General features: G+C 40.1%; 2 protein-coding genes across 2 annotated transcripts in view; one reads left to right on the plus strand and one right to left on the minus strand.

The window, feature by feature from the left end:
* mrrf (mitochondrial ribosome recycling factor) overlaps positions 1 to 3,467 on the minus strand; it is a 40,357-nt gene extending 36,890 nt beyond the window's left edge. The window contains exon 1 of the mRNA XM_033049056.1: positions 3,375 to 3,467. The gene's annotated coding sequence lies outside the window, so the exon portion shown is untranslated. The remainder of the gene's footprint in view (positions 1 to 3,374) is intronic.
* Positions 3,468 to 3,521: 54 nt separating this feature from the next.
* Positions 3,522 to 26,370, plus strand: part of rbm18 (RNA binding motif protein 18) — a 32,248-nt gene continuing 9,399 nt past the window's right edge. Inside the window, exons 1-4 of the mRNA XM_033049057.1 lie at positions 3,522 to 3,608; positions 7,514 to 7,632; positions 16,229 to 16,355; positions 24,872 to 24,958. Coding sequence (XP_032904948.1) covers positions 7,520 to 7,632; positions 16,229 to 16,355; positions 24,872 to 24,958 — 327 coding nt within the window. The 5' untranslated portion in view covers positions 3,522 to 3,608; positions 7,514 to 7,519. The remainder of the gene's footprint in view (positions 3,609 to 7,513; positions 7,633 to 16,228; positions 16,356 to 24,871; positions 24,959 to 26,370) is intronic.

Genomic DNA, 26,370 nt, shown 5'->3' on the forward strand with positions numbered 1-26,370 from the left:
AATCGTAGCTTCATTGTAACCGCTGAAACCTGATTTTAACTTACGGTACGGCGGAAAATTATATGCAAAGATTTAACTGAAAACCTTTCTAAATACCTTCAAGTACAGAAGCAATCATGTGCAGAGTGCTTGAGAAACAAATGAGATGCACATTTTAATGTTTCTTTCCCTTTATTCATAATGGTTTATTCAAATCATTTCATGTATTTTTCTAACTATTTTCGTAATACCACCTACTGTATGGTGAGACTTTTAATGCTACTTTGGAGCACATATAGTATTTTTCAGTAAAACACCAGAAGAATGGCCCAATTGTGAGGCATCGGCATTAAGGATTTAAGGCTCATTAACAATCTTAATTCCCAATGAAATCTGTAATTACTGTATTCGTGCAGCTGCATATTTAACCCTTTCTTCCTGAAACTGGATTCTCAAAGGAAGCCAGCACCGTTATTTATAACTTAATCATTATTCTAGTCATCAACAATTAGAATTTGCGCTGTAACCCCATTCTGGAAGCAAGTCTTTTACATTTCTGCTTCTAATGTTACAGTGCAATTTCCTCCTGTAAGTTAATGTGATAGCTGGTTTATGATGAATAAGGTTACAATTTAGCTTCCCAATATGTAATCTGTATTTTTTCAACCATGCAATTAAGTACAGTTGGAAAAATAGTTGGTAAAATCGAAAACATAAAGCAGTTTTTGCTTGCAAATTTTGTTTCAACAAAGACTTTTCTCAAATCACGCTTGGCAATTTTTGCTTCTTTCTCCTCTCGGATAGGGGCGGCACAGTGGTGCAGCGATAGAGTTGCTGTCTTAGAGTGCCAGAGACTAGGTTTCATTCCAAACTATGGGTGCTGTCTGTAAGGAGTTAGTACGTTCTCCCTGTGACCATGTGGGTTTTCTCCAGGTGCTTCGGTTTCTTCCCACACTACCAAGGACGTACAGGTTTATCGGTTAATTGGCTTCTATAAATTGTAAATTGTCCCTAGTGTGTAGGATAGCGCTAGTGTACGGGGTGATTGTTGGTCGGCATGGACTCGATGGGCCGAAGGGCCTGTTTCGATGCTGTATTTCTAAAGTTGAGAATATCATCTCTCTGCTCTTTCCAAGTCAAGGTTGGCATCAGGCAGCCTGCCCTTCTGCCGAAGAAGTCCGATCCAGCGTGATATGTTTATGGATGCTTTCTCGGTTTTCCCGAGAGAAAGGTTACCACCTGCCAATTAGTTTTGTTTTAGTTTTAGAGATACAATGTGGAAACAGGCCCTTTGGCCGACTGTGTCCATGCCAACCAGCGACCACCCATGCTCCAGTTCTATGTCATCCCAGTTTTGCATCCCACACACTAGAGAACTTTACAGAAGCCAATTAACCCGCACGTCTTTGGAATGTGCGAGGAAACCAGAGCACCCGGAGAAAACCTAAGGGAGAGTGTGAAAATTCCCGGAGTCAGGATCAAACAAGGATCTCTGGCTGCATAAGGCAGCATCTCAACTGTTGAACACTGTGCCACCCTATATGTTGTAGCTGTGATCAAAACATATTGAGTGGTGTATTATAGCTTAATTCCTGACAAGCTACGGCAGAGGCAAAATTCTTATCAAGGACATATCAATGACTACCACACCAGCTTAACATTCGTGGATGCTTCCCTAAGTTAAAGATGCTGGACAAAATACAGTGTGCTGAAAGAAATCAGCGGGTCAGGCAGCATCTGTGGAGGCAATGGACAGACACTGTTTTGCATCTCTGACCCGAACTGCCCATTCCCTCCACAGATGCTGTCTAACCTGCTGAATTCCAGGTTATTTAGTCCTACAATCCTTTCACATTATTTTAAAGGTGTGCTGCAGACAAGAAAAGTGGAGGCACAGGTGAAAGGTTATCTCAAGGATGGCACAGTGGTGCAGCTGGTAGAACTACCACCTCACAAAGCCAGAGACTCGGGTTCAATCATGGCCTTGGGTGCTGTCCATATGGAGTTTGGACATTCTCCCTGTTACTGCATGGGGTCCCTTTGGGTGCTCCGGTTTCCTCCCACATTCCAAAGACATGTGGGTGTGTAGGTTAATTGGCCTCTAAATTGTCCCAAGTGTGTAGGGAGTAGATGAGAAAGAACTAGTGCAAACTGTATCCATGTTCTTCAGGGATGCTGCCTGACCCACCAAGTTACTTTTAATAATAATAATAATGGATGGGATTTATATAGCGCCTTTCTAATACTCAAGGCGCTTTACATCGCATTATTCATATCTGCAGCTCCTTGTTTCTTCAAGATTTTACCTGAACTTCCTTCAAAATAATACATTTTCCAAAAATAGTTTTGAGGGCTGGATTTGCACAATCATTACTAACCATATAGAATTTGAAACATAAAGAAAAATTGAAGTTATTTTTTGTAGTGATGCAAAACTCAATCACTGGGTCAAGCAACCTCTCTGGAGAAAATGACCAAGTGACATTTCGGGTCAGGACCATTCTTTAGACTGATTGTGGAAAGGAGGAGAAGAGTCCCGACCCAAAACGTCCAGAGATGCTGACTGAACTGCTGTTACTTCAGCATTATGTGTCTTATCTTGTAAACCCCCACCATCTGCAGTCCCTTATGTCTACTTTTACCTATTGTTACAGATCCATTTTCTAATTTTTTAATTTCCTTCTATTTTTCCTTTCAATAAGTCCTCGAAGCAAGTCTACTCCAATATTCAATCATGGCTGAGTTATGTTTCCCACCCAACCACATTCTCCAGCCTTCACCCCATAACCCCTGACAACAAGAATAACCAATCAGCCAATGTTACCCAAAGCACTCTTAGTTTTTGGGTTATGTACAGTAATATTTTCCCAATGTAACCTTCCTGTTCACTGGAAAATCAGTTCTGATTACACAGGCTACATTCTCGTACCAGATGCTGGGTTGTACATGGTTAGCACAGTTGTTCCTGGTGCAATCTCATGTTGCCAGTCTGCACATTCTCTGTGTGACTGGGTGGGTTTACTCCCACATCTCAAACGTACGCTGGTCGGTTAATTAGCAACTGTAAATTACAGTTTAGTTTTGGAAAACGCAAAACAATCAAAAATGGCATTGATTGGCACGAGGGGGAGAGAACGGGCAACAGGGTAGGTCGGGGAACAATACTAATGGGATTGCATTGCTGCAAACGGTGTAGATTTGACCGGCTGAATGGCCTCCTTCTGCAGGCGCTCCCTCAGTCCCACCTCTCCCACAGTGCGGCGCTCCCTCAGTCCCACCTCTCCCACAGTGCGGCGCTCCCTCAGTCCCACCCCTCCCACAGTGCGGCGCTCCCTCAGTGCAATCCCTCCTGCTCCTCTTACCAACCAAAGATACTAGATGAGCTCTTTGCTTACCAACCACCTTGCTCTGCAACCGGGCCCAACGGAGAGTCTGGTGCAGGCAACCGGAACTACATCTCCCAGCATACCCGAGGCAGCGTGTTCCGGGCCGCGGGGGCATCCTGGGTAACGTAGTTTCCCTAACCGCGGGCCGGGCAGGAAGTGGAGGCGCGGGGTGAAGGGTGAGCGCTTGTCTCGGCCGGATGTGGTGGCGGGGGGAGAGGAATGATCCGGCCGCCGAGCCCGGAGGTGAGGCCCCGGGGGGACAGCGGTAGCGGCTGGTTAGCGGTCGGTCGCCGGGCCGCTCAAGCGGGGGGGAAAGGTGGCTCCACGGGGAGGTTGCAGGCCTTCCTAACGCTTCAGGCCCTCGCCTCTTGAGAGAACTGCGGAGCGGGGGAGCGAGAGAGCGCCGGTGTGGGAGGAGAGTGAGGGAGCGCCGGTGTGGGTGGGTGGGGGGTGAGGGAGCGCCGGTGTGGGTGGGTGGGGGGTGAGGGAGCGCCGGTGTGGGTGGGGGGTGAGGGAGCGCCGGTGTGGGTGGGGGGTGAGGGAGCGCCGGTGTGGGTGGGTGGGGGGTGAGGGAGCGCCGGTGTGGGTGGGTGGGGGTGGAGGGAGCGCCGGTGTGGGTGGGTGGGGGGTAGGGAGGACGAGGGAGCGCCGGGCTGGGAGGCGGGGGCAGGCGAGGGAGCACCGGGCTGGTTGGAGTGGGGTGAAATGGGTGAGTGGAAGTGGAATTGGGCGAGGGACCGCCTGGCTGGGGCTGGGGGAGGAAGAGATGGAGCGCCGGTGTGGTGTCCCTGCAACATACCGCACTTCACCTAGATGAGCTGAACATCTACCTGATCTTTCAGTTGAATCCATCGCCTTCGTTTATTCACACCCAACTTCAAGTTGCGGGCTATGTCCTATTTTGCAGCTGCATCTCTGAAAACTGTTGCAAGAAGGAGCTCCAGATGCTGGTTTAAACCGAAGATAGACACAAAATGCTGGAGTAACTCGGCTGGACAAGGCAGCATCTCTTGGAGAGAAGGAATGGGTGACGTTCTTCAAACTGAAGAAAGGTCTCGACCCGAAACGTCACCCATTCCTTCTCTCCGGAGATGCTGCCTGTCCCGCTGAGTTACTCCAGCATTATGTGTCTATCTGAATCATTAATATAAGGAAAGGAATGCTCCCTAGTACTGATCCTGGCGACGCCACAATAAACTCTGCCAATTTAAAAAGCATTTCATTACTGCTTTTCCTTAGTTTATCTTGGAATCACAGTCATACAACTGGGCTAACAGGCCATTTGACCCACCATGTCTATGCTGACCAGTGGGACCTCTATTAATCCTATCTTTTGCCACTTGTCCTGTACCTTTATGTCAAGAGATTTAAGTGCTCATCTGCATATTTTAACCACTGCAGCAGCTGTAGAGTCTTGTTTGTCTATGAACCTGGTTAGATTTTAGTGTTGTTCATAGAAGTGCTGTAAATCTTTTTTTGTAGGACCACTGATACACCACAACAATAATAATTTAGCTTTCTTTGACTAAACAAAATCATAATTGACATTCTATAATTCACTGCAGAGTGTATCCTTTTGGTTCAGTTTGTAACCTTTAACTTGATGAACATATCTTCCTCTAAATTATTTTCCATGTAAAGCTATTGCATATAATTGTTTCCCTTCTGCCATAAGTGGTGTTTGAATGAATTGGATTCCACATTAATGCTGATGACGCCCACTCCTGCTGTCTTGGCAGATCTTTTGCCCAACATATAGTCTCTCAGGGGGTGGCACAGTGGTAGAATTGTTACGTTACAGCACTAGAGACACTGACTATGGGTACTGTCTGTACGGAGTGTACATTCTTTTTGTGACCGTGTGGGTTTTCTCCGGGTGCTCCAGTTTCCTCTTAGTTTCCAAAGATGTACAGGGTTGTCGGTTAATTGGCTTTGGTAAAATTGTAAATTGACCCTGGTGTGTAGGATAGTGTTAATGTAAGGGATGATCAATGGTCGGCGTGGACTTGGTGGGCCAAAGGCCTGTTTCCATGCTGTATCACTAAAGTGTATAGTCCTGGATGGACTAAAGTTATGTTTAAGAAGGAACTGCAGATGCTGGAAAATCGAAGGTAGATAAAAATGCTGGAGAAACTCAGCGGGTGAAGCAGCATCTATGGAGCAAAGGAAATAGGCAAAGTTTCGGGTCGAGACCCTTCTTCAGACTGATGTGAGGGTGGGGGGGGGGGGGGGCGGAAAGAAGAAAGGAAGAGGTAGAGCCCGGATTCGGAATGTGAGGAGGAGTTGAAGTGCTGAGCCACCGGGAGATCAGGTTGGTTATTGCGAACCGAGCTGAGGTGTTGGGCGAAGCGATCGGCAAACCTACGCTTGGTCTCACCGATGTAGAGCGGCTGACATCTAGAGCAGCGGATGCAATAGATGAATGGAGGAGGTGCAGGTGAACCTCTGCTGCACCTGGAAAGACTGCTTGGGTCCTTGAACGAAGTCAAGGCGGGAGATAAAGTGCGCATGTGTAGCATTTCCTGCGGTTGCAAGAGAAAGTGCCCGGAGAGGGGGTGGTTCGGGTAGGAAGGGACGAATTGACCAGGGAGTTACGGAGGGAGTGGTCTCTGCGGAAAGCAGACAGGGGGAGGAGATGGGAAGATGTGGCAAGTGGTGAGATCACATTGGAGGTGGCGAAAATGTCGGAGGATTATTTGTTGTATCTGACGGCTGGTAGGGTGGAAAGTGAGGACAAGGGGGACTCTGCCCTTGTTACGCGTTGGGGGGATGGGGAGTGAGAGCAGAATCACGGGGTATAGAAGAGACCCTGGTGAGAGCCTCATCTATAGTAGAAGAGGGGAACCCCCGTTCCCTGAAGAATGAGGACATCTCCGATGCCCTGGTGTGGAACACCTCATCCTGGGAGCAGATGTGGCATAGACGGAGGAATTGGAAGTAGGGGATGGAGTCCTTACAGGAAGCAGGGTGGGAAGAAGTGTAGTCACTCACTAAAGTTGCTCTCTTTTGTCCTCATCACAAACTCTGTTCCCTAACTACTGATTCTGTTGTCCTTTAAAGCAAATTCCTTGTATGTGAATACTTGGCCAATAAACTTATTCATTCATTCGTTCTTTATACCAGTGTGTCTCGAGTTGAGACAGACTGTTCTTAACTAAGTGATTCTGCGCTAAAGATATGGCTCTATTTCTTAATCTTCAAAATCACCTGTTTCCATTAGTCTGATAATGTCCAGCAACGGCTTTGGGAGCGCTAGATTCAGTTGGAAGGCTTACATAAACAATATTAATATTATCACTGTTCAAAATAGTTATTGCCTGCTCAATTACCAAAATCCTGTATATTAAATAGAATTAAAAAACTGCTGGGACTGGTTGAGAAACAGGTCATTTCCAGACAGCATGCAGGAGGTGAAGCAGAGATAATGTGCAGGAGTGATTTCTAATTCACTCTTCACAGAACACATCCAATTTTTTAATCTTATTGTGATCTGAGACGAGGTGAGAATAATTTCCACGATCTTTGTGCTCTTCTTGATTTCACGATTCTAGCTTTGCGAGCAACCATTTGTGGTCCACATTCGTACTGTGTATTCTTAAATTCATTATGTTTCTGCTGTACCTTAATAAACTGACCTTGAAACCGTTTAATCATACAAACTCCATTTGCTGCAGCCTTGTCTGCTTCTCTTCAAGTCTTCCCCGTCCTCTAGAAGTACTTCTCACCTCCCTTTTTGCCTTTGAAAGCTTTCGACAATAATTTTCAATTATCTTTTTCAACTGCTTTTGAGTTAGCAATGAACTTTGCATTTTAGAATAAAATAAATTCATTCACAAATTCAGGATGGTTTGCAATGGTCATATTCATTATAATATGCCAATGTCCAGAAAATAAAAGGCCTGAAATATGATTTTATATTTCTACGTAATCGGGTGTGTGAATGTGTCTTTGTGAAGATGTGCAAGACATCGTCCTAAATTTACCATTGGCTACTTTGAATTGAACTCTTCTGAACTGATGAAATACTTATTTTCCTGTATTGATGTGCGTGCGATCCTGCTCTGTGTAAAGTGCTGCGTTGCCCATCTCAAATGTTTTTGTTGGGTGTAAGGCTTGCGGGAGTGGTAATGCATCTTCATTTTTTGCAGTGACGTATGGGGACTGAAAATAAATCTCTTCCGCTGGAGAATGCGTCAATTCTGTCTGAAAGCTCCTCACAAGAGGGACATCGACTCTGGATTGGCAATCTCGATTCCAGGTTAACAGAGTGAGTACTGTAAATATCAATTTGGTTTCCAAACTGCTTAGATTCAGTTATTGCCTCTCAAAATAATGTGCTGAATAAACCAACTCTTTGTTAACATCCATAATCAAGTTGGTTGGCCACTTACTGTTAAGTACACCATTTATTTCTGTAGTAAACATGCTTTCCATGAAGCAGTGTGTAAATGGGCCAAGATAGAGTGGAATCTAGTCACCGACTCGCCAAAAATATTTGTACATGTTGAAAATCCAGCGGCGACCAGAAAGCGCTACGACTGTTTGGCTGACTGAGGAGACTACTCACGACCATACAGGCGACACCCCGGCGACCATGTGGCGACAGCCTAGTCGCCTGTAGTCACCTAAAATAATAGCCAGTGGGACAGGCCTTTAAACGCACCAATGAGAAAGAAAACCCAGACATTGTTACAACTTTGTCAATTATAAAGTAGCACTTAAGGTTGATATTCAAAACAGCATATATCCAATCCATGCATATTGTCATTCAGCTTCTGCGGAGAAACTTGTTTTATTGTTGCTAAGTACTAGTATTTTAACTGTTTCTAAAGCACAAAAGATATCTTTGGCAGTTTTATCACCCAAGCCACCATCTGGTGTTTGTTAATTTTCTTTGCAATGTGGGGAATATGTCAATCTGCGACATATTTGCCAGATGTTTCCTTGTGGGTTTGGAAGCCTTCACCTGTTCAGTAGGTGAAGGAGCAAAGGCTGGACTGTGGTATGGTCTACCGAACCAAATCTGAGGTATTAAATATGGGAAGGAAAAATGAAAACACTAAAGCTGTCCTGTCATTATGACACCGCTATGAACTCTTAGTGGTTTTCAGCTCAAATATTACTGTAGGTTCCCATCCAAAATCTGTGACATGTTACAATCTGGTCCTGGTAATATATTCTTGGGTGAGATCAGTAAGTTGTATTTCTTGTTAAAGTAATTGAAATTGAGCAATGGATTTTTTTTCTCATTATGGATTTCAGTCTGCCTTTTTAATATTTGATTATTGTAAATACTTAGTTTAGCTTAGAGATGCAGCATGGAAACATGCACTTCGGCCCATCATGTCCACACCGACCATCAATTACCCGTTCACACTAGTTCTATGGTATCCCACTTTTGCATCCACTCCGCACACAACAGGGGCAATTTATAGAGGCCAATTGACCTACAAACCCACAAGTCTTTGGGATGTGGGAGGAAGCCCACGCAGTCACAGGGAGAATGTGTAATCTCCACACAGTCAGCATCCAAGGAAGGAAGGATTGAACTTGAGTCTCTAGCGTCGTGAGACAGTAGCACTAACAGCTCTGCCACTATGCCAGCCAACCCTTTACTTTTAATTAGTTAGATTTGTTTACTTTTATTAGAATATAATTGCTACTAATCACATTCTAAAGAAATTGGAAAAACGTAAGAATATTAATATTGGTCAAAACAGTAAAGTTAGGGTTAAATTGGTATCTATCTATTATTATATAAAACTCTGTGGCTGCCGCCTGCCGTCCGGCTGCCTTTCTGCCTTTCGATTCGTTCCATCGTGTGATGTCACAATGCCCAATACTCGCAGATGTCCAATCGGAATGGCCGATGCTCGCAGATGTCCAATCGGAATGGATCCATTTACATGTACGGCTGCCGGCTGCATTTCTTCCTTTGATTCCTTGCCACGCCGAATCCAGACGCACAATCGCCGAGATCTTTTCCATTTCGGTAGAGATTTCACTTTTCTTTCTAAGTATCCGCTCCTCATTACATTTCGTCGTGTTTAAGTACACCTTTTTAATCAAATCCTTCTCCCCACCCCCCCCCCCACCCCCCAATATTTCAAAAATAAACTGGCTTCTCACCCATAGAAGCAGCCATTTCGGTAGACATTTCACTTTTCATTCCAACTCTCCACTCCTCATTAGATTTCGTTATGTTTATGTCCACATTTTTCATTAAATCCTTCTCTCCCCCCCCCCCCACTCACTAATTTTGTCGCCTCCTGCTGGCCAGCGACCATAACGGCTGCTGGCGCCCGCATCTCGCCTCAAAGACGCCATTTAAAACCAGCCGCACTGCTCATTCCTGAGCCGCTTGAGTTGGAGGACCACGTCTCCCGTGGGGGCTACGGGTAGGGAACGGCTGCGTTGCGGGAGCAGACCTTGGTCTAGTATATAGACTAAATATAAGCTTTCATGCTGCAAGATGTTATAACAGGGCTACATCAGGATAAGCTAGCATTGTTCCTCTGGGTACAATCACTGGCGATGATTGATTTAGCATATGTGTTTGACTGCTGTTTTATTGCTTTCGGTGTTTGGGATATTATTGTTTTGAAAGAAGCCTTGACTCTAATGGCAAAAGTGTTTGAATCGTTGTACAAGTGCCAGGCGGAAAGTCAGAGGAAGAGGAAATAGAGGAGAGTTGGAGAGGCTGCTGCTGTGACTCACGTTCACATCAATTGTCAGGAAGTATGACAAACGTGGCTGGCAGTAAAGTGTATGGTCACTTGTGCAGTTAAGAGCTTGTTAATTGAGATTGCTTTCCACTCTGCATGCTACGAGTGCATTTTACAACTGAACCAAATCTATTATTGCATCCAATTCAAAATCGTGCTTTTGCTCGGTTCCCATTTTGTTGTCTGAATCGTGCAAGCTTTTTGTGTAAAAACAATCCAAATGATTACTCTGAATTTCACGTAGAACTTTATTGACAGACTTTTATCAGCAACCAAACCACACTATTTACAATATAACAGTCTAGCTGTTATTTATATATTTCTCATCAACTTCAAAGTCAATAGCCTCAGTTTTTAGGCCGATTTAATGTCGTAACTTAATATGTTTGTAGTTATTATTGCCTTTAATAATGTTTTCCAATATCCACTTTCAGCATGTGGGTGTTATTTTATGCTGTGATAACCCATCCACGTAACAATGTTTCATAGAGTAGACCCATTGTAAATTTTTTGCAGCATAATATTTTCTTTTAAAATACCTTGAATTCAGAGATCTTTAGCATCCTTTTGAAATTGTTTGTGTCGTTTGGCTGTACCAAAACATACCAGACAGGTAGAACCAGCATTTCTGCAGTGCAGTGCCTTTCGTAAAAAAAAATTCTAAAGTATTTCCATATTACGACATATGGAAGGAAGCCCATGGCTACATTAACTTTCATTGTTCTCCCTACATTCTCTATAGTTCCACCACTCATTCACAAGAAACATTTACCCTAGCCAATTAATCTATGGTCTTCATTAGGGAATCAGTATGAATGCAGATATTGTATAGCAATGTTACAAAATTTTGAGATTTTAAAAATCAAGTCTGTAATTTATCCCATCAGATAAAGCATAAAAATAAGTTTAATTTGACACCTAATTCACTTTCATATCTCAAGTATTTAAAAAGTTATGGCCATTTTCATACTGGGAAATGAGCATCTTGTTCCCTATTGATTTTCTATGGACATAACAAAAAAGCTGTGATCGTGAACAGTCAAAAGCCCATAACTTTCTTAAAAATTAAGAGAACTGAATGAAATTTTCAGTTATCATAGATTGAAGCATTCTGAAACAAATATAAAATAATCTTACTTGGATGACCTGAAATTAAAGCATATAATTAGTTAGTTACCTAATTGTAGCTAATTTCAGACTTCAATTACTAGATCTAAACATCTATCCATTTCTTAATAAATGATTAACATTTTTAAATAGCCTAAATGTCCAAATAATATTCACAAATAATTCACAATAAAACATGATTTTAAAATCTCATTTACATTAATTTATAGGCCAAATGGAAGGAATTTAGTGTTCAATTGCTGTAAATAAATGCCCATTTAAATCAGCTTTCCAGTGGGTCCCTGTGGAACGCGCTGGTTTAGAACGTTCACATTGCGGTAGATTTGTGCCCCAAATGCCGAGAAAAATACTGCGCGATATAATGGGCCCAAATTGAGCTACTCGCAATATTAAACTTAGTATAAAGGGATCTTTAGAAGCCCTTTTTAATGTAAAAATATACAACCTAACTTCTGCTATTTGCTTTATGAGACCCTGCGGTTGCTGGCGGTCGCGGGTTTAGAGATTGATTTTTAAACTACTATAACTATTATTCAAGGCCTTTAAACCTAATAATAGCTTTTGCGACGGGGTCTTCCAGCGATTTTTCGTTAATAATTAACTAGGCTGAACATTTTCGATTGGAACAGCTTAGAGAAAATCGCGTTTTAAACCCGCCCCCTCTAAACGGCGCCAAAATCGCGCACACCCTCAGCAGCAGATCTTCAACGACGCTTCAGGTAGGCTTTGCAACATACCTATATTGTACCAGTGCCTTGGAGAACAGGTGACCTGATGGAGACATCTAAAATTTTGAGAGGCACAGATAAAGTAGTTATCCCAAGTCCATTATCCATGGCAAGGGTATCCAAAACCAGAGGACACAGGTTTATGGTGAGAGGGCGGAGGTTTAAAGGAGATCACACAGAGAGTCGTGAGTATATGGAACAAGCTGCTCAAGGAGGTAATTGAGGCAGGTACTATAGCAATATTTAAAAGGCATTTGGACATGTACATTTGGATAGAAAGGTTTTAGAGGGATATGGGCCAAATACAGGCAGGTGGGACTAGTGTAGGTGAGGCATCTTGGTCGGCATTGTAAAGTTGGGCCAAATTTAACTTGACAATGGTTGGCATTGTATTGTGTTGTATGACTCTATCTGAGGGGTACGTTTTTCACACAGTAGTTGGTATGTAGAATGAGCTGCCAAAGATGGTGGTGGAGGCAGGAGCAGTAGCAATATTTAAGACGTATCTGGACAGTGAGTGAATGAACATGGCGTAGAGGGGTATGGAATTAATACATGCAAGTGTGATTAGTATAGATATGTGTGATAGTTTGCATAGTGAGTGGAAGGGCCTGTTTCTATGCTCAACAACTCTGACTAAAACTTCTGCTAATTGTAGAAGGCAACTGCGGTTCTGAGCTTGGCAACGGTCATATTTCATATTTCAGAATAGATATGGCCGGGCGACCCCAGCTGGGGTATTTCTATGATGCCCTCCATCACAAGGGAGTTGATTGACACCAGTGCCAAAAGTCATTCAACCTGTTGTAGTTGTAAATATTTTCTGAAAATCCCTCAACTTCGAGCTCAGATGTTTTAAAGAATTCCAAATCTCTAAGCATCTAAATAGCTTCTTTAAACTTTGGTGCATCAGAGCTCTAATCAGAAAGTAGGCACAATCCCAGTGATTCTGAGGTGCATTTAAATAGCATCCTGGAGATGAGATGTGCATGAAGCAATTGTGGGAGACTTGCATGTTATAGAATATAGACGTATGATAGCCTTGCTTATGAAAAGAGCTGCAATATTAACAATGCCCAGCTACAATTACTCTTGTAGTAATTAGTTGGTTATTTTGGTCAGAAATAATCAGATAATTATTTGACACAATGTACTGCAATGGCTACATTGTTTTTCTCTTCCAATTTCTTTTTCTCTTTTTATATATCTGCTCTTCTCTCTCCCACTCCCATATCTCTATTTTCAGTGTGTTTTACAATCTCCTTCCAAACTGTTACCTCCCTAACATACACATTAATATAGCTGGTTGATATTTATATACCTATGCTTAATTGCCTCTACAAAAGGTCCATCTAATATATTGCCTATATAAATTGCTCTTTGATTTGATTGTTAAACTTCTGCTTTACATTCTCTCCTTTCTTGCAATATTAGTTTCCCGATCCTTTTCTTTAAGTGACTTTTTTTTTTTTTTGCCCTTCTATCTTTTAATCTCCCATCCCACAAGTGAAATTGTTCTGTAATTTTATTTCAAATAAAGCTAACGGATCTATATCATCGTCGGGCCCAGAAATCTTGACCTCCTTGCCTCTATTTTGCAGCCTTTTAAACCTCAAGCTCCCTCTGAAACCTAGGGGCCTAGTGGGTGTTGATTGGCAAAGGTGAGGACCTCTGTACATGTAGGTCACTGCTTGGGGGCAAATAGGGAAACTGTGAATCTACCTACCAAACCAATACCATCCAGAGCATCAGTACTATTTCAAAGTTTAATTTGGCTTTATGTCATTCAGTTCTAAATAAGAATACATTTTTTTTTGTACATACAGTCTTGGAGGAGTTGCAAGGCTGATATAAAATAACTTTAATTGAAAATGTCAATGTGTAGGTTTATAAGTAAAATCAGGTCTATCCTTAACTGAAGATAGAGTTAACTCAGCGGTTAGGCAGCATTTCTGGAGAAAAGGAATAGGTGACGTTTCAGGTTGGAACCTTCCTTCAGACTGACGCCCACTGCTCCCATTTCTATGCTTAACTGGCTGTTTCTTGCATTACCTGCTTTCTACGTTGAATGTGTTTTCAGCATCCCGGTTAAAGTTTTCGATTGTGGTGATCAAAGGTTTATTAAAAAGTTACCATGCAATGGCTAAACAAACAATTACCACACTAGCCATTTACAATTAGAAGCTGATAAATGCTTTTAAAACCTGGCAGAGAATTGGGTGGAAATGGCTTGTGTGTGTGACAGGCTGAACTTGCAGCTGTTAAATACATTGTTGTTGTTGACTCTATCCTGGAAACATGATTGGACTTGAAAGTTAGTAGTGCACCTAAAATGCTTGACAGTCCTTCAAAAAAATGTGGATGTGGGACTGGTTTATAAATTGTAACTATGTCTAGTTTCCTAATCCCGACTATTAATGGAAAGGACGTCATCAGTTCTGTTGATCTGGGATTGCTGTGTTGATTGATTGCTCACGACATGATTCACTAAGACCTTTTCTAATCAAAGACTTGGTGAATCCTATCATGAGCAACATTAGTTTAGTTTATCGCGTTTTAACTTGCAGTATAGTGGCTATGGACCGAGAACTGAAAAGTGTATTTGGTCTCAGTAGATCCATGTGTTGAGTTTGGATCGATTGGCTCTTCCTGCGCCATAAATTCCTGTGATTTTTTTTAAGCATTGTGTATTTCCCTGATGGCTGGTGAGAAATAGCAAGAGCAGCAAAATAAACAGAGCAGGATTGTCTTAAATTGGAAAAATGCTGAATCTGAAGCATTTACTAAAAGATGTAGCAGGATCAAGCTGGAAAGGGTGCAGGGAAGATTCACGAGGATGTTGGCAGGACTCAAGGGCCTGTGCTTTAGGGAGAGGTTGAGCAGGCAAGGACTCTATTCCTTGGCATGCAGGAAGATGAGGGGTGATCTCACAGAAGTGTACAAAGTCATGAGAGGAATAGATCGGGTAGATGCACAGTCTCTTGCCCAGAGTAGAACCAGAAATGGGAGGGGGGGGGGGGGGGGGGGGGGGGTTTCCAGAGCCTGGCAAGTGATAAGTTGAAATTGAATTCATTTTCAAGTCACAAAAAATATAATTTTCTCTCCATGCTTTGTTTGCATTCATAACTCTTTTGCTCAGGGTTTATAATGTGCCCCTGTCTTTTACTCTATAACCAGTATTCCTGTCACTAACCACTTCCCTTGTTGCTAACATGCCCACGATAATGTCCACTTCACAATTGCCCGAATCACACTTGTGCTTTATTTCAGATGAATAACATGGCATAATTCTAATCCTCGGCCAGCGAGAGATTCCTGTTAAATGCGCATGACCTGAGCCTAACATCGTGTTTTCTGCTTGAGAAAGGATCATGGCCCTAATAAAGCCTTTGGCAAAAATCGCCCTCCTTGAATTTGCAAGTCAGACCAGACTGTGTGAACGTAACACAAGGAGCTGAAGTGTGATTGAGCTGTTTATCATCTTGTGCCTGATCTCTCATTCAGTAAGATCATGGCTAATCTCTAACCTCATTGCCCTTTACTGTCTCAATATCCCTTGAATACCTTAATGGCCAAAAATCTAGTGATCTTGAATATAACTGAGCTTCCACAGCCTTCAAAGCCAAGAGCGTTTAATTATCATATGTACCGACTACTGAACAATAAAATTCTTACTTGCAATAGCACAACAGACGCAGAAGCGGCATAACATAGGGCAGCACAGTAGGGCTGCGGTAGAGTTGCTGCCTTACTGCGCCAGACACCCGGGTTTGATCTTGACTACGTGTGCTGTCTGGATGGAGTTTGTATGTTCTTCCTGTGACAGCGTGGGTTTTCTCCGGCTGCTCCTGATTTTTCACACACTCCAAAGACGTACAGGTTTGTAGGTTAATTGGCTTTTGTAGACTGTCCCTGGTGTGTGTAGGATAGTGTTAGTGGACAGGGTGATTGCTGGTCAGCATGGACCAAAGGACCTGTTTCCACGCTGTATTTCTAAAGTCTACACTGTATCTCTAAAGTCTGAACAGGCCTGTAAAAACAATACATGCAGATAATGTATCATAAACAAAACTGCAATCCATTCTTCCAAAATACACTACCTATTTGGGGATTGAAGACCCCTATCCTGGGGAAACATCATTGACCAAATCTCGAGAATTCTGCATGCTTCAATATCATACTGTGGGAGTCTGAAATTACATAGATGCACAGGCTTCCTCTGTAGTTGTATTGTTCTATTCCAAGACAACAGTATGTTCACGAGCATCCCCATCTTTTACAGGTATAATCTTCTAAAGCTACTCCAGAAATTTGGAAAAGTGAAGCAGTTTGACTTCCTGTTTCATAAATCGGGTCCACTTGAAGGACAACCAAGAGGCTACTGTTTTGTCAATTTTGAGACAAAAGAGGTGGGTATCTTCTAAGGTTGCCCTTTTTTGGAGGAGCTAAAACTCTGTACAACAGTGTTGCATTCATAGCTTAGATTGTAACTGGAATTAAAATGTTCTAAGTATTATAATTATAATTGCACTTGTAACTTGGCTGTAGTTTTATTTTGATGTGGAGCCACCCATCTCCCAAAACATCCAAGCGTTGCTTCCATTAAATATAATGATGGACGAACACTACTCTATATGAATATCAAAGGCATATGGAATGTTATTCAGCTGAACTATTCCTCTGAGAGTATGATTTTAAATACTTCTCGGCATTTTCTTTAATTTCTTCTGTTGGAGCACACCTATCCTTTTGTCATTTTTCACACACTTATTATTCACATTGGACATTCTTCCTTTGTAACTCCTGTCTCACCTTGGACATCCCCTGCATTGTAATTTGTGATATTCCTCCAGAATTCCAATAATTTGCCTGTAATAACTTTGCGGGTTCATCTTGAAAATATAATAAAAGACTTAAAATATCAATTTGACCTTGGTTTGGTTGATTGCACCTATGTATAGTTTTGATTTGGTTATATATATGTCTAGTATTATCTGATCTAATTAGATAATATGCAAACGGAATGTTTCACTGTTCCTTAGTACACGTGACAATAATAAACCTAACCAGGTCAAGTATATGCAGTAGCTTTAATACCCAACTGAAAAGTCTTGTACTGGGAAACTCCAGAGAATAGCAGTAAATCGCATTATTTTCAGCAGAACCATCTGTATTGACTTCTGTGATCTGTATTCACTTCTGTGGATACATTTTTTGCTACCCTAGAATTTCAGTACGATCAACAAGGGGGAATCAATTGTGAATGTTTAATATGTTATTAAACATTGTTTAACTCATGCCTTCCTGGCCTTGGGCATTTACCTTCTGCAGTCTAATTTCTATGCATGTCATGTTTTAAACTGTCTGGTAAAAATATAATTCCCTTATTAATTAGAGATTATTTTATCTTTCTTTCTCAAGGAGCAAAGTTAGTCCAGTTTTAAAATGCACTCAACTTGTTCTGTGCTGATGTTTTTCAAAATTTGTGATGTTTTTGTTTATGGTTGCAATAAAATTTCAGTTTTCACTCTTGTATGAACTAAATGTAACACCAAATTCAGTGCAAGCATGTTTGGAATTGAGGGCAAGCCACGTTATATTCAATATCTTTTGGGGATTTAAAATCAAATAACAGACCAGTTCCCTTATTTTCCACAAACAACTTGTGTATAAGTTCGAGACCTCTGTAAACTTTGGCTGAAGCAGTGTTTCGAATAGTAGAGCATCGCACCAAAAGAAAATAAAGACCAGATGACCTTTGCCAAGAACATGAGGGGAAAACTCCTGAGCCTCTCTGTTTACCAGTCAACTGTACAGCTCTTAATAATTGATGACCTGAGGTGCCCTCCCTCAGGTATTTATTTCTATTGACTTCACTTCCTCTCACATGCTAATAAGGTGCATTTAGCATTTTCCTCCAAAGAAAGAGAACCTCCAAAATCAAAAACAGCTTTGCCTGTGAAGGACAGGCGGTCTTCAAATGTTGATTTATGTGACCATATTGTTTAAATGAATCTTGTTCGCTGTGCGGTGCTAACATATTTTCTGGACCTGTTTTCTGGCAAGATCAGGCAAAAAGGCCTGCTGTGTGTAAAATCATCACCTGGCTAAAAACGAGATTTATGAATGTTGCCGAGTGGATCATAGCCTTCTGTGAGGTGAAGCCACTGGGATTCACACACACACACAACAGCTAAATGTTGCCATTCTTTTTCCCAGCATCACACAACAAATCTGCCTTTTTTAAGCCAGTCATCCTATTCTGAGCTTTTGTCCAGCCTTCATTTGCCTCTTAACAATCTTTGACGTACTAGTCGACCCAGGATTATTTTGGAGCCAGGTTATAACTAGCGTTTGTATGTAAATATTCTCCCTGACATCTCCCCTCCCCCACATCCCATAGTCATGTCCAGTAGTAGATTCATTCCCAGGATCACCTTTTGGATCATTTTAGAATTCTAAAAATTGGAGATTGGTTCCCTAGAAATCCATTTTCCAAAGAAAGTGAGTGGTGCTTCCCCTTTTAGATATTTTTTTCCCCTCAATCCTTGTTTTAGCTAAGTTGCCACTCCCCCCATATCTCCTTGAAGGGAACAAGTGATTATAAATATTTAGGATATATGCCTAATTGCAAATAGGACAAAGTAGAACTCCAGGTTATTCTAGAATATTTCAGCATTAGTGTTCCATTTATAGATGTGTGCAACACAGAAAGAAGCTCTGCAAAAGACCATATCCATGACACCTTGCTCATCCCATTTGCCTGCATTCGGCCCATGAGCTTTCATTCCTTTCCTATCCCACAACCCGTCCAAAAGCCGTAATTGTATCTGCCTCCCACTTCTCAGTTTTGCCGATATGTTGTGGAAACACCCTTCAGCCCACTGAGTCCATGTTGACCAGCAATCACCCAAGGGCAATCCTCTGGCATCTTGTTTTATATATATATATATTTATTTATTTATATATATATATATATATATATATACACACACATATATATATATACACACACACACACACACACACACACACACACACACACACACACACACACACACACACACACATATATATATATATATATATATATATATATATATATATATATATATATATATATCTATATATATATATATATATATAAATATGTATATAATAAGAGTGCCAGCTCCATTCCTTCCCTGTATTTAGTAGCAACACTGACAAAAGTGCTTCAGTCCCAACCTGACAGCACCTACTGATTTACGTTCAATCTGAATCTTGCTGTCCTGATCCAAATTCTGCTTCTGAGTAGTACAATGTGGAGCCATGCTATTTTTTAGCAGGAAACCTGACTACTTAGTAACTTTATGTCCATATTTATGGTATTACTTTAACGAGTGTTTATGATCCATTGTAAACTTGTTTTTGATACTGTTTCATCAGTTATCCACAATACTCTTTAAAATAAAATAAAAAAGCAGTTCAGACAGAATGTTGCATATCTGGCCTTCTGTGTGTCCAGCCTGTAACAATTAAGGGGTTAAGATGACATCCTAAATGGTGATTGAATCTCAAGTGACTTTTAAGTGTTGTCTAAGCAGCCTGATTCTGTCACAGTTGGTGACTGGAGTGTTTTGTACAAACAAATGACTGGGGCATTAACACACTTGTAATTCCTGCACTTGAACGTACACTGAACGTGGTCATCTGAAAATTCTTTTTTTAAATTTTTTTAATAATATTTTTTATTAGAAGTAGACATATTATAAAGTATACTTGCATATTATAGTAAAAACACTTCATATACATCAGTCATACATTATAAAAATTTTCAATTGTCGATTACTTCTACTTCTAGTGGGTTTTTTTATATAGAAAAAGAGAGAGAAAAGTTACAAATATCAAAAAAAAACAAAAAAGGTGGAATGGATTACTTATAATACGTCATTGGAGATAGGTTCGTAGATTATAAAGTATGACTTTTCATCTAATCCTGAGTTCAAGTTTCAGTTGGGTTTTCGTGCCGGGCCAATCTATCCCGTCAGATAATTAATGAATGGAGCCCATATTTTATCAAAAAGTTCTTGTTTGTCCATTAAGACAAGTCTAATTCTTTCTAGATATAGGGTCTCCGACATTTCCACAATCCACATTTTAATTGTGGGGGTCGTAGGGCCTTTCCAAAATTTTAATATTAATTTTTTTCCGGTTATTATACTGTAGTAGAGGAAATTTCTTTGGCTTGTTGTGAGTGTTAAACTTTGCTCTCATATTCCAAGTATTATTAATTTTGAGTTTGGATCCAGTTTTATATTAATAACTTCTGAAATTATTTCAAAAATATCAGTCCAGAAATGTTTAATTTTTATACAATTTGCAAACGTATGTGTTAAATTAGCATCTAGATGTAGATATTTATCACAAATAGGAGAGATTTGTGGGAAGATTCTATTTAGTTTTATTTTAGAGTAGTGTAATCTATGTAAGACGTTAAATTGTATTAAAGCATGTCTGGCATTTAACGAACATTGATGTATATGTTGTAAACTTTCGTCCCACAAATCTTTCGTTATAGGATGACCTAATTCATTTTCCCATGTGTGTCTATATGGTTCCGTCGGTGGTACCTCGTTGTTTAGGAGGGTGTTATAAATATAAGCTATTAATTTTTCAGTGTTAGGATGCTTGTTCAAACATTCATCAAGGATTTCTGGTTCCCTAGTCCTGTAGACTTGTGTGTTAGATTTAACATAATCTCTAATTTGTAGATATCTGAAGAAATTATTTGAGTGCAGTCCATGATTCTGTTGTAACTCCTGAAATGAAAGAAAAGTGCCTTTCCCATAAAGATGTCCAATCTTTTTAATTCCATAATTTTTCCATTGTGTGAAACCCTTATCCAAAAAGGATGGTTTGAATAACGGATTATTTACAATGGGAAGGCATAGTGGTATATTATTCAATTTTAAAACTTTTTTTAATTGTTTCCAAATTCGTATTCCACTATGTATTATGGGGTTCTCCTTATAGGTTTTTTTGTGCAGTTTTGTGGTAGCAAATATGATTGGTCCAATTTCAAAAGGTAAACAGTCTTCCTTTTCCATCCTTAACCAATCTGGTTGTTGATCCAGTTCTTCCAGCCAGAAATTCATGTTTTTAATATGGACTGCCCAAAAATAAAACAAGAAATTTGGCAAAGCCAAACCTCCATTTATCTTTGACTTACATAAATGTTTTTTACTTATTCTATGATTCTTATAATCCCAGATAAAACTTGTAACAATGGAGTCGACTTTTTTGAAAAAAGCTTTTGGGATATATATCAGGATTAATTGAAATAGGTACAGTAGTTGCGGTAAGAAGATAATTTTTATAGCATTAATTCTACCAAGCATTGAAATGGGAAGTGTTTTCCAGTATTGAATATTCTTGTGTAATTTATTCAGTAAGGGTGGAAAATTTAGTTTAAATAAAGAGGTATATGTCTTAGTTACATAGATTCCTAAGTATTTAAATTTATCTTTGACTATTATTAAAGGGGATTGTTGTAATGTATGTAGATTGAGTTTTGTTATTGGCATGATTTCACTTTTATTCCAATTAATTCTATATCCTGAGAACTGACCAAATTGAGTTATTAAATTTAATAGATTTGGAATACTAGTTTCTAACTTTGTAATATATATTAGTACATCATCTGCATATAAGGAAATTGTATTCCTTGTTTCTCTAGTGTTATATCCGTATATTCCTGTATGGGTTCTAACGCTTTCTGCTAAGGGTTCGATTGCAAGAGCAAATAATAGTGGGGATAGTGAACATCCTTGTCTACAACCTCTAGAGAGGTTAAATTTAGTTGATAACATTTGGTTTGTTAATATTCTAGCTGTTGGATTAGAGTATAACAATTTAACCCATGTACAGTACTTCTCTCCCAATTGAAAATTTTCCATCACCGAAAATAAATATGGCCATTCAACCTGGTCAAATGCTTTTTCAGCATCTAACGAAATAATTGCTAGATCTGCATTAGGAATTCTATTGGAGTATATAATATTGAATAGTCTTCTCAGATTATAAAATGAATAACGTTTTGGAATAAAACCTGTTTGGTCAGGGGTGTATTAATTTGTTAATCACTAAGCTCAATCTATGAGATAGAATTTTAGTTAAGTATTTTCTGATCAGTATTTAAAAGGGCTATTGCTCTATATGAACCTGGGTCTTCAAGATCCTTATCCGTTTTTGGTATGAGTATGATTGTAGATTCATTTAGAGTTTCTGGGAGTTTCTGTTGAGTGTAAGCATATTTGTACAGTGTCTGTAGGCGTGGAGAAACCAGGTCATAATTTTTTTAATAAAATTCAGAACTTAGACCATCAGGACCTGCAGCCTTTCCATTTTTTAAAGATTTAATTGACTCTTCGATGTCTTTTATCGTAATTTCAGCACCTAGTGATTCTCTCTCTTTCTGATCTAAACCCACAAGCTTACATTTCTGTAGAAATGTTTCCATTCCTGCTGATTGTTCTGTCATTTTAGATGAGTACAATTTTTGATAGTATTGTAAAAATCTATCATTAATATCTTTAGGCAGTGTTAGTGTTTCTCCCTTGTCTGTTCTAATTTTGTAAATTGTTTTTTCCCCGTCTAGTTTACGAAGTTGTCGCGCTAATAGTTTTTGTGGTTTATCACCAAATTCAAAATGTAATTGTTTTGTATGTTGATAAAGTTTTATAACTTGGTCTGAGTATATCTTGTTCAATTTATATTTCAGTACTGCAATTTTATTGTGTTTTATCATGGATGGTGCTGCTGCATTTTCTATGTCTAATTGCCTTATTTCCATTTCCAATTTCTGTTGTTTTGGCCCTATTCTCTTTGTTAAGAAATGATTGAGAAGAGATTAATGCTCCTCGCACAAATGCTTTAAATGTTTCCCAAGGAAGGGAAGCAGAGATTTCAGGGCTATCATTAGCCTCAAAAAACATATTAATCTGTTTTACGAGGTATTCATTACATACCTTTTCTTTTAAGATTTGGGGATTAAGTCTCCATTGTGGCTGTGTCTCTACCATTCCGTTTAGTTTAATCATAAATGTTAGTGGAGCATGGTCTGAGATTATGATATTATGATATTGCGAGTTATAGGTAAATGGGATAAGTTTTGAGTCTACTAAAAAATAATCTATCCTTGAGTAGGTTTTATGTACTGGTGAGTAAAATGAATATTCTCGACCCGATGGGTTTTCAATTCTCCAAACATCCTTAATGTTGGTAGTATTAATATATGAGTTTAGAAATTCACTTGATTGGGATTTTAGTTTTCTTTGAGTTGATGATCTATCCAAATAAGCATCCAATGTACAATTTAAGTCTCCACCGATTATTAAGTTTTGTTGTGTACATTCCGGGATATTGTTAAGTATTCTCTTAAAAAAACAGGGGGCTATCAAAATTTGGTCCATACACATTAAGGAGAGTCACCTTTTTTGAGTATAACTCCCCTATTATTACAATATATCTGCCTTCAATATCTTCTATCTGAAAATTCTCTGGTCCAAATTGAGTGATGTGGAGTTCTAAAGGAAGTCCTCGGGTACATTCCACCTAACTACGCATGGAAAATGATTGAAGAGAAACCATGAATGTTTATTTAAATAATTATGTTTCCTTGCATAAAATAGGGTATTTATTTTGGTTCATATTTATTTGACCTTCAGTTGGGGCTTTTTTTAATGTGGTTACTTAATAGTTAACATTGTCATGGAATTATTTGAGATATTACAGTTCTATGACAATTTGAACTTTAAATGTTTGCAAATTTAATAGGTTTTCAGCTTGGAGAGCCAAAGTATTATTTTTCTTTATGTATTGTTCTAAAACTAACCCAACAAAAAAATTCCCATGTCGAAATTTGCCACGAGGGACTAATTAAAAGTTTTGCATCTATGCAGGGCCTCAATTCCTTCCTATTTCTCAACATTTGAATGTACTTTCGTCAGACAGAGCTTGTATTTGTAAAGTGTAATTCTTGACTTGCATAGTCAGAATTGTCCTAGTCGGAGAGCTGTACAGCATGGAAACTGGCCCTTCATCCCACCTTGTCTATGCTGACCAAATTGACACCTTGGGCTGGTCCTACTAGCATGCATTTGTCCCATAGCCTCTAATCACAATTGTGTCAACTTCTGTAGCTTCCTCTGGCAACTCATTCCAAACGCAGACTATCGTCTGAGTGAAAAAGTTGCCCTCGGGGTCCCTCTTAAATCTCTCCCCTTTCAACTTAAGCCTGTGCCCTTTAGTTTTAGAATCCTCTACCCAGGAAAAATCTAGTAAAATGGCTCAGTCTGTCCAACCTCTCCCTGTAACTTAAGCCCGCAAACCCAGGCAACAGCATACATTTTAATAGGGATGAGCCAGCAAGAGTCTTGCATGGGTCAAAATTCACCGGCGTCTAAGAGTTGATGAGAGTTGAATGTCAGTCAGGGAAATTGGTAATCTCGTCAGCAATTGTGAAGGACAGAGGCAGAATATTTTATCTGCAAGACTGTATCTCTGACATTCCAGCATTCCCACTGTAATGCACCAAGGTGCCAACCTGGATTATGACCCTTGAAATGGGCTTTTCAATCCTCTCTGGTCTGAAGTAAGACTGGAGGCTTTGCGCCCCACCCAAGGTTTCCTTGCGGATCCCAGAGGTTTTTGTCAGTCTCACTACCTGCAACCACCTGCAACCTCCGGGAACCGCACGGAAACCTTGTATGGGGCGCAAAGTCTCCAGAGGTTTCTGTTCAGGTTTTCTAAGTGGGACAGGGGCATTGCAGGACTGACACTGCTGTTCAATTGACTGCATATTTTCACTGATATTTTGCAATGAAGTAAATGTTGCCTATTCAAACACTAACAACAGTCTACTATTTTTTTTTAATCTTTCCAGGAAGCTGAGCAAGCTATTCAGTGCTTAAATGGGAAACTTGCTCTCTCGAAGAAACTGGTAGTGCGTTGGGCGCACGCACAAATAAAGGTGATTACTGATACTGAACCTTTCTCAGGTTACTGGAAAAATAAAACGCGTTTCAGTTTTGTGATTTAGAAACCTGTCTCTTGGTTTAACCTGATAACATCTGATTATTGCGTTGACCCTTGCCCTTTGTACTTTATCTCAGTACACGTAACAATAATAAACCAATAGCAGTAACATAACATAGACATAGAACAATACAGCACAGGAACAGGCCCTTCAGCCCACAATGTCCAAGCCAAACATGGTGCCAAGTTAAACTAATCTCTACATGTGATCCATATCTCTCTCTTTTCTCCCTGCATACCTATATGATTATCTAAAAGCCTCTTGAATGCTGCTCCCGTATGTGCTTCCACCTCGGTGTGTAAGAAAAACTTGGCCCACATATCTTCTTTCAACTTTGCCACTCTCACCTTAAAGCTTGGTCTTTGACATTTCCACCCTTGGAAAAAGGTTCTGACTGTCTACCCCCTCTTTGCTTATCATAATGTTATCTACTTCTATCAGGTCTCTCCTCGACCTCTGACGCTTTAGAGAAAACAATCCAAGTTGGTCCACCCTCTCCTGATAGCTAATACACTAATCCAGCCAGCGTTCTGGTAAGGAGTACCCTGCTGGAGTAACAGAAGCTCCAAATGGTTAACATATAAAATGCTGCAACTTGTACCTTTAATCAATCCAGATCTTTTCTCTTATCCACAAAGTGCTGGAGTAACTCAGCAGATGAGGTTGCCACTCTGGAGAAAGTGGACGGGACCCTTCTTCAGACTGATCACATATCCAGTGATGCTGCCTGACCCGCTAAGTTACTCCAGCATTTTGCGTCTATCTTTGGTATAAACCAACATCTCCAGTTCTTTTTTAAATACAGAAATTTCTCCTGCATATTTCAAGTTTTGATTGGAAAATACATGAAGGATGTTTAATTTCCTGAAATTACAGCGGAAGGTGCGAGGGCAGGAGCTAATTTTGATGGATTTTTGTTAACTTAAGTTATAAGAGTCAAGAGACAAGACAGTTTTATTGTCATGTGTCCCAGATAGGACAATGAATTTCTTACTTGCTGCAGCACAACCGAATATGTAAACATATTACAAAACGGAAGATAAATGTTCAATGTGTCTATAGACCTTATATATATATATATATATATATATATATATATACACAATAAATAAACGGATATAGTGCAAAAATAATAATAGACTGTAATCGTTCCGAGCTTATTTGATGTGTTTAATAGCCTGATGGCCGTGGGGAAGAAGCTGTTCCTGAGCACGAATATTACAGATTTCAGGCTCCTGTACTTGCTTCCTGATGGCAACGTTGAAATGAGTGTGTGGCCAGGATGGTGTGGGTCTTTGATGATGTTGGCAGCCTTTTTGAGGCAGCGACTATGATAGATCCCTTCG

The sequence above is a fragment of the Amblyraja radiata genome, chromosome 32 (genome assembly GCF_010909765.2).
Source record: "Amblyraja radiata isolate CabotCenter1 chromosome 32, sAmbRad1.1.pri, whole genome shotgun sequence".
NCBI classification, from domain to species: domain Eukaryota; kingdom Metazoa; phylum Chordata; class Chondrichthyes; order Rajiformes; family Rajidae; genus Amblyraja; species Amblyraja radiata.